The 8,871-nt window shown below is 62.1% G+C and overlaps 2 protein-coding genes across 2 annotated transcripts; both read left to right on the top strand.

Moving 5' to 3' along the window:
• Positions 1-260: 260 nt before the first annotated feature.
• On the top strand, positions 261-3,791 carry MNEG_10638 (hypothetical protein; the record flags this gene model as incomplete). The annotated part of the gene is made up of 8 exons (XM_014040891.1): positions 261-383; positions 593-967; positions 1,214-1,307; positions 1,539-1,642; positions 1,904-2,046; positions 2,332-2,600; positions 2,824-3,031; positions 3,332-3,791. The coding sequence occupies 8 exons, from the start codon at positions 261-263 to the stop codon at positions 3,789-3,791; spliced, it is 1,776 nt and encodes a 591-aa protein (XP_013896345.1).
• A 3,563-nt stretch (positions 3,792-7,354) lies between these two features.
• MNEG_10637 (ubiquitin C) lies at positions 7,355-8,421 on the top strand (the record flags this gene model as incomplete). The annotated part of the gene is made up of 3 exons (XM_014040890.1): positions 7,355-7,457; positions 7,736-7,963; positions 8,194-8,421. Coding segments are annotated over 3 exons (559 nt in total), but the record flags the coding sequence as incomplete, so codon positions are not given.
• Positions 8,422-8,871: the final 450 nt, after the last annotated feature.

The following is an 8,871-nucleotide window of genomic DNA, read 5'->3' as shown; positions in this document are numbered from 1 at the left end:
TGTGTGCACGTGTGTGTGCGCGTGTGTGTGAGCGCATGCGAGTGCATGCCTAGTTGGTGGGCAGGTAGGTGGGTGGCCTGGGCCTGGAGGGCTTGGGGTTGGAGAGATTTGGGGCGGGTGTGGGCGGATAGCCCTAACCCCCCCATATCTCTCCAAGTGCCAATGGTTGCCAGTGAGCCAGCCTGTCAGGTGATGGGGTCAGCGGGCCGTCAAGGAGCGCTGGCCAACATTCAACACACCATGACGACCCACCCTCCATGATGCAAATGCAGGGCGAACACTACATTGACCTGACGATCACCCTCAAGCCGGAGAGCGCCAGCGTCAGCGGCGCAGGCGCGCTGCCGCCCAAGCCGCTCACGGTCACGCGCAAGGCGAGCGGCGTCTGGGGGTCGGGCAGGGTTGCCGCCCATGAGCACGCCATTGCCCAGGGGCATGCTCAGGGTCAAATACAAGGTAGTGTGGTGCCACGCCAGCCTGCGTCCAATCTTCGGCACGCACACACGCACTCCTGATGTATCATCAGAGGCAATCCAGCGAAATCTCAACCGCCTTTAAAAACAACTTCCGCAACTGCCACGCCCGAATCTAGATCTTCTTCGACCTCGTAGATGCTGCGGACGCCCCCGACCCCATCGGGCCCCTCGACGCCACCGCCGCCGCCGCCCCCGCCGCGACCGCCGCGGCCCCCGCGAGCGGGACCCCCGGCGCAGCCGCCGGCGCCGTCGCCGCCGGCGTCCCTGCCGGCGCGGACACGGCGGCGGACTCTGTTGCTATGAAGTACTACTGCGCCCTCAACTTCAATGTCGGCGGGGCCATTAAGAAGAACCTTACCGTCGAGCGCGTCGCCGAGGACGGCCCCCTGAGCCCCGGCGCGTTCCAGTGCGCGCGGCGCTGCAACAAGATGGGGCCGGACTGCGCTGCGTTCGGGGTGGTGGCGGGGAGCAGCTGCTACCTAATGGGCGCGGTGGGTGGGCCGGGGCTGGGGGCTTGGGGGGTGGGTGGGTTGGCCGCTTTGGGTGGCAGTTGTTCCCAACTCCTGGGTGGTGGTGTGGGGGTGGACTCAGAGCACTGATGAGACACAAGATGCGGGCCGCAGCTCAACGGGAAGATTGTGTGCCAAATAGGCCTACCTAAGCAGCGCGCCAGGTTTGCTCTGTAGTTGCATGCGGCCGTTTCAGTTACTGCCCCCCGAACCGCTGGTCAAACGCAGGTCAACGCGACCGCCGGCGGCGCGGACTCCATGGTGACAGCCGTGTGCATGAAGAACGTGCAGGATTGGGTCGCCCTCGGCTCGGCCCGCGGGAGTGAGCTCCTTGCGCAAACCCAAGCGCTTTTGGTCCGCTCTGCATGCTCCTACCCTGATCGCCTTCCCGTCGCGAAGGCGCAGCGCCGGGCTGCTGCCCATCAGACCGCACACTCGCGTGCATGCCGCGCCGGCGAGGCACGCATGCGCACAGGCCGTGCGCCCCCAACACGCCGGCATTATTCCACCTAACTAACAAACACTTGCAATGTGGGATTTATCGAAAACCCAGTTGCTGTTGCGCGGGACAAGTACTACTGCTTGCCAACTTTTGACGTCCAGGGCTGGCCCGCCGGCCAGGGCCCCGGCGCCGATGAGTATGGCACGCCTGCCAAGGTGGGCGATGAACGTATAGCATGCAAGCGCTGCAAAGTCTGCGTGTCTGCTTCATCATCACTTCACCTTTAGAATTTTGCCCGCATAGAGCACACTGCCTGTTGGTAAACGGGCTGATTTGAACCTGGATGTATCAGGCACTTGGCGTGAGACACAACGTGCTACTGGATGGTTTGGGCAGCTGCAATTTTCCATTTCAGCATATCCCTGCGGTTGCATGACTGCCCTCAACCTGTCACCGCAATCAATGCCCTAAACCAGGCGCCTGTCACAGACTTCCCCGCGAGCACTGAGCCCACGATCTGCGCCGGGCAGTGCAGCACCACCGGCGGCTGCGAGTTTTTCGTCCAGACCGTGCCCACTGGCTGCTACCTCAAGGGCCGCCCGTTCGACTCCGACTCCCCGTGAGCGCCGCAGGCCCGCCGCCTGCTGTGCGCGCCCAGGGCAGCATGGATCAGGGCCGGTGACCAGTAGGCGGTCGCATGCCCTTGGGGACGCAAGGCTTCTTACCCTGCGACTCGGCTCGTGTGTTGATGATTGTACTCAATGGCGTGTTCACATGCACTCATGTGCATGCGTGTGCGCATACGTGCAAGTACACACACATACATACACACATACACACACGTATACATACACACACACATACACATGTTCCGGCTGCACCCCACCTTCACAACCACTTACAGCTACGGCACGACGGGACCCAACAAAAACGTGGAGGTCACCTGCTTCCGCGGCGAGGACTCGTGGCTCCGCGCCGGCAGCGTACTCGACGCCGCCCTGCCGCAGCTGCCCGTCAGCTTCACAGGCGGCGGCGTGCTGACCGCCGCCGCGGCGGGCGCGGTGGCGGGCGCGCCAGGCGCGCCGGTCGGGAACGCGAGCGCGCTGACGTACTACTGTGTGCGCGAGTATGGCCTCAATGGCACTGTCTATTCCAACAAGAGCGTCGGCGCGGGTGCGGTTGCTCGGTTCATTGACAGTGCATGTCTTGCATGAGCCATGCTGCTGGCGGCTGCTGCTGGGGCCGCCTGCGCACTCAGCAGCAACATTGACAAAAAATCGGCTGCACGCATAGGGACTAGCCCGCCTCCGATGGCAGGTCACCGTTCGTTCATGCTGCCGCCAGCGCGCCCCTGACCCTAGCTGCGCCGCCCCGCGCGCGGCCCCGCGCGCCGCAGGTGACATCGGCACCGTGTCGTGCGCCGCCGCCTGCGACGTCGCCGGCCCCAACTGCGCGGCCCACATGATCGACGCCCTGGGCACCTGCACGCTCTACAAGAGCTACCAGCTCAACACCACGGCCCCGGACAGCCTCAAGTACGCGCTGTGCTTCAAGAGCATAAAGGAATGGGAGGCGTTCGGCCGGCCCGACAAGGGGATGTACTGGTGAGCCCCCAGGGCAGCCGTGGCTCGTAGGCAACCCCACAGCAACACAGCAAATCATCGCCATCACACACGTGGCTTTTGTCCCGTTCCACCCAGCAGCCTACGTAGCAAAAACTTTGTTGAATTAATGCCGTTCGGGGCTTTCACACCCTCGTCCAAAACCTTGGCCGCGAGCATGGCGCCCGTTAAGCAGGACGGCAGCAGCATTGGGTTTTAGCACGCCACAAACGCAGAACCAGCCCCACGCAGTAGCTCACCACCCGGCCGCCTCCAACCCGACCCGGCCTTGCCTCGCCGCAGCCTCAAAAAGTACGACATCGCGGGCGACGGCATCGCGACGCGCGACTTCGTCACCACCGCCGCCGGCCCCAGCGCCGGCGCCGGCGCGCTCGAGTTCTGCAAGGCCCAGTGCGCGGCGACCCCCGAGTGCGAGTTCTCGGTCACGCAGGGCACCAAGTGCTACCTGAAGGGCAACCTCCAGGGCGGAAATTACGGGAAGACGGGCGCGAGCCCGCTCAGCGACGCGGCCTGCATCAAGGGCGCGGACAACTGGCTCAAGTTTGCGCTTCAGGTTTCGAACCTCCCCGCGTCCGGCGCCGCGCTGCCGGGCGCTGCGGGCGGGCCCGTGGCGCTGCCGCCGCGGCGCAACGTGACGGGCCGGACGAACGGCGCAGGAGGCGGCCGCGAGGCGGGGCGCGCCGCGGCGATGGCCGCGGTCGCGGGCTTGGGCGGGTGGCTTTTGGCTGGCCTGCTTGTTTGACGTTTGGCATCGAACCTCTAGCACTCCTACTTCGAGCAATGACCACCTATAGATTATTTATTTGCACACACTTAGTGCGGCTCTCTTGAACGCACTCGCATTATGGCGGCGCCCTGTGGCTGCCTGCCACCTGTGTGCTGGCCGGTGCTGCTCGCGAGGCCTGCAATTCCCCGCATCGCTTGTGCCGCAAGTGCGCCGAGCGGTGGTGTGCCTTGTGAGGTAACAACGGATCGTTCAAGATCTACAGAGGCATTTCCGTAACGTAGGTGCATGTCTAAACTCGAATCAAAAGAGGGCGACGAAGGCAACACATGGGGAATTGTGAATGTACACGATCAGCGCTGAACAGTGAAGTACATGTGAGTGGTGTTGCTCCCACTGATGATTTGCATGTGAGTTGTGTGTGTGCGTGCGTGCGTGTGTGTGTGTGTGTGTGTGTGTGTGTGTGTGTGTGTGTGTGTGTGCGCGCGCGCGCGCGCATGCGCACGTGGCCCCGCGCGTGTGTGCTCATAATCACTCACTGGCATCATGTTGCGGTGGATGTGATTTTCCACCTCCTGCCCTCAAGTGCACTGAAAACTCTGCACAAGCCCCCCTTGTCGGGGCCAGCAACAAAAATGGACAGTGCGGTTGTGGGCGGCTGGCCGTTGGTGACAGTGTTGGAGACTCGCCAACCGATGGTCACTGAGCGCAGTTATCAAGGCTAATTGAAGAAAGTTGAGTTCGAATAGGTAGCAGCTCACCTCGAGGGCCAAGCCCAAGACTCCCGAACCGCACTTGGGTGACGCCTCACAGTGACTCTCCAGTTGGTGAGGGCTGCCTTCGGCCCTGCACTTGAGAGAGAATGAAAGTTGAACGGGACAGTCGCGTTGTCATTGAGCACGCGAACGATCTCCAATCACCATCGCGGCGTCCCACGGCGAGGCCCACTGCGAGGCTCAGGCCGCCCGGCGCAGCCCTTTTGCAGAAGACTGCAGCTTAAGTTAGTATCGAGCCACACGGGAAGCTGCTGCCGGCGGTGTCGCCAGTACTTGCAACGACCTGTGCGAGTGTGCAGGGCGGCGCTCGTCGCTGCACTAGCCAGCTGCGCAGCCTCTCCAGGCCCAGCGGCCACACACGGCAGCATCTTGAGTGTGACATCGTGCCCTGACACGTCCTCAACACCCTGACGTTGGCAGCGGCGAGGGCGCGGCGCGGTGGCGGCGCAGCGCCGCTGCCGGCATGTCGGGGCAGCCTAATGTGGTGCTCTACTCCACCACAACGCCGGCTCTTGCAAAAGTCAAGGCCGACATTGCACGGATGAAACGGATTCTTGACAACAAGCGGATAGCATACGAAGAGGTGCGTGCGCTCTGTGCGGCCGCCGGCGCTGCTGCTGCCATGCGAGCTGCAGCCGCAGCTCGCACTGCCTGCAGACTTTAGGGCGTTTCCGAGATTCGCTGAGCCGCCTGCCGCGCCGCATCGTTGCGCCGCAGGTGGACCTGGCATCCTACCCAGACCGCCGCATGGACATGCTGGCTGGCAGCAAGGACTGCAAAATCTTGCCGCAGCTGCACGTCAACGGCAAGGTGGTTGTCTGAGGGGCGGTCCTGTGGGGGGGCGAGGCAGTGTCGCACGCACCTCATGGCCCAAGCGTGCGGCTGGATTTTGAGTTGCGATTCCTTCCTGATTCGTCGCTTGTCAGCTAGGGCTGTCCCCTGCGTGCATATGGCCCCCCGCTCGCCATCTTTTGAAACCTGCGAGTATCATGCACATCCAATCGTGCGCGCAGTTTGTGGGGGACGCCGACACCATCCAGGAGTTGGAGGACTTTGCTGAGCTGGACGCTTTCCTGCAGGAAACGGCGGATTCCTAGCAGCTTCCGCACAGCCACAGCCAAACAAATTACCAAGCGCGCGCCCTGAGAAGTGCGTGTACTAGCGACCGCAGGCGTGTCGGCGCCCCAGCGCAGCGGCTGGGCGGGGCTCATTGTGGCGCGTCAATGCTACGCAGCGCATGGCTCGCGACACCGGCCGCGCTGCCTGCACAGCATCTTACCCTGCATGCAAATTGATTGCGACCTGATGCAAGGAGGCAGGCTGCACATCTTGGAAGTCGTGGGCTGTGGTGGTAGCTGCGAGGGCTCTGCGTGTGACTAGCGCGTGGCCCAGCAGCATGGGGACTTGCTAGCCTCTCTGCCACCGCAGCAGCACCTCGATCATGAGGGAGATGGGTTACTACCCTGCGCTTCTTATGTAGCGGCAGCCGAGCTGGCGGCGCGACTGAGGCTGTCCTGTGGCGGCGGGCGCCACAGGGGCGGCAGCGGCGCTGTGGCTGGAGTGCGCGCCATCCCCAGGCGCAACTGGTACAACCTCCACAGCCAAACGAGCGCCAGCATGTTGGTGCCCCGCACCTCACTCTCATGTATTGGCCTTGCTGGCGGTGGCCGCAATGGCTCGTCTGCCAGGCACACCGCTCGCAGCCTGCTTTCACTTAAAGCTGGCTTGTTGCACGCGGCTTGCTCGAAGTAGGTAACAATGGTGCGACATGCTCACGTACCTGACCACCATCAACAATAATTGGGGCCAGGCCGCAGCGCAGCGCATCCTCAACTATTGCAAACGGCAGGCAACGGCAGTAGGATGCGAAGCTGATCAGCTCCGCCCGATCAGCAACGCCCATGCAACTGCATGCGAAACCACTGCCGCATGCGAGGACAATCAACAGAGAATGAAGGACGTGGCTCCGGAAATATTGACACCATCACAATTCCTAGAGTTTTCTCCCTCCTGAGGTTGGGATGGAGCTTTGGCCTACAAGGGCGGCCGCCAGCCTGCTACAGCACCAGGCAAACGCCGTGAAAGCAGCCAAGAGTCAGCTGAGGATCGCTATGGACATGAAATTGTCAGTTCTTTGTCCTACATTGGCCCGACCCAGCAGCTGGGACCATGATTTGGACAGTGTGACGCTGGGAGTGCAAGCGCAGCACGCAGCGTGACGAGCGCCACATCCTCGGGCCGGATGGGTTGGGCCGCGCTTCACGCGCAGCCGACCGGTTATCATATCAGATGGTGTATTGGTGACGATTCCCGCGAATGCATGCGTGCAGCAGCCGGGCGGAATGCTCGAGAACCTGACGAGAACCTCCCGCGGCTCAAGCTTCAAAACTTGGCGTCCGCACGCCTCTGCCAGACTTGTTTTCAGAAACGCGGCGTTGTGCACAACACACATACCACACGCGACACATAAAGCACGCCAGCAACAAACGAGCAGGTGTGTTCGTGTGGCGCGAGAGTGCCCTGGCCACGCCTTGCTCTCTGCGCTGGCCCATAGAGTCCTGCAGATTGCTGATGGGCCCGGCAGGCCGCTCCAGGCGGCCTTCGCTGCCCGCGTCGTGACCCGCGAACAGCAACGATCTTCCAGTGGGCCTTTCCAGGCCCCACAAAGGCCACCTCGTGTCCTTGTGCGCATGCATGTATTACTCTGGGCCTATCTTGGCCTCCGCGGCTTGCACGGGCAGCTGACCCGCCCCGCTCTGCACACTTGCATGTGCGCACCATCACCCTTGCTGCAGGCCTGCCATCATGCAGATCTTTGTCAAGACCCTCACGGGCAAGACCATCACCCTGGAGGTGGAGTCAAGTGATACCATTGAGAATGTCAAGTCCAAGATCCAGGACAAGGAGGGTGAGTGACCTGGTGTGCACAAGGGAAGCCGTGTTGGGTGCAGTCGCCATGCAACAGCTGCTGGTCAGCACATCGCTCGCATGGGCCTGCTTGTTGGGGGCTCAGAGTCAGACGAGGCATGAAATCACATTTCGCATGGGCCTGCATGGGTTCTCCACTGGTGGGTGCTCTACTGCAGGCTGCCTTGCCGCACCGCCTGGAATGTCGTGCCTTGCTGCATGCTCTCCAGCCTCGTGTCCGCCGGCCTTATCACCCCTCCTTGTATTGTCCAATCCCAGGCATCCCCCCGGACCAGCAGCGTCTGATCTTTGCCGGCAAGCAGCTGGAGGACGGCCGCACCCTGGCCGACTACAACATCCAGAAGGAGTCGACCCTGCACCTGGTGCTGCGCCTGCGCGGTGGCATGCAGATCTTTGTCAAGACCCTCACGGGCAAGACCATCACCCTTGAGGTGGAGTCCAGCGACACCATCGAGAACGTGAAGTCCAAGATCCAGGACAAAGAGGGTGAGCAGCCTGTTGTGACAGGATTCATTATGCGAGGGCCTGATCAGGGATGCACAGTTGCTGCTACCGGTGGCTCCCTCATCTCCTCAAGCTGCAGCCTGCAGCTTCTGTGCAACAGGAACACCACCTCTGTCGCGAAGCTGTGCATGCACTTGCTCATGATTGCAGGTTGTTTGACTCGTGTGAAATTGGCTGCTCACACCTCACAACATCTTGCACCACACCTGCAGGCATCCCCCCGGACCAGCAGCGTCTGATCTTTGCCGGCAAGCAGCTGGAGGACGGCCGCACCCTGGCCGACTACAACATCCAGAAGGAGTCGACCCTGCACCTGGTGCTGCGCCTGCGCGGTGGCATGCAGATCTTTGTCAAGACCCTCACGGGCAAGACCATCACCCTGGAGGTGGAGTCTAGCGACACCATCGAGAACGTCAAGTCCAAGATCCAGGACAAGGAGGGTGAGTGACCTGGTGTGCACAAGGGAAGCTGTGCGCAAAGTTGGTGTCGCGTGCTCCCCATGCATTGGCTGTTGGACAGCACAACAGTTGCACTGGCCTGCGTATTGGGGAGGGCAGGGTGATACAATGCATGGTACCAACATCTTCGGCTGCATGGGTGCCGTCCTGGTGGCATTGCAGGCTGCCTTGCTGAAGTGTGCTATTCCTGGAACACTGCGCTTGCTGCGTGCTCCATATCCTTGCGTATCCCGGCCTCATCACCCCTCCTTGTTCTATCCAACCCCAGGCATCCCTCCGGACCAGCAGCGTCTGATCTTCGCCGGCAAGCAGCTGGAGGACGGCCGCACCCTGGCTGACTACAACATCCAGAAGGAGTCGACCCTGCACCTGGTGCTGCGCCTGCGCGGTGGCATGCAGATCTTTGTCAAGACCCTCACGGGCAAGACCATT

Source organism: Monoraphidium neglectum, assembly GCF_000611645.1.
Source record: "Monoraphidium neglectum strain SAG 48.87 unplaced genomic scaffold scaffold02399, whole genome shotgun sequence".
NCBI lineage: Eukaryota > Viridiplantae > Chlorophyta > Chlorophyceae > Sphaeropleales > Selenastraceae > Monoraphidium > Monoraphidium neglectum.
Note: the sequence above shows the minus strand (reverse complement) of the source record. Positions and strands in the feature narration are given on the sequence as shown.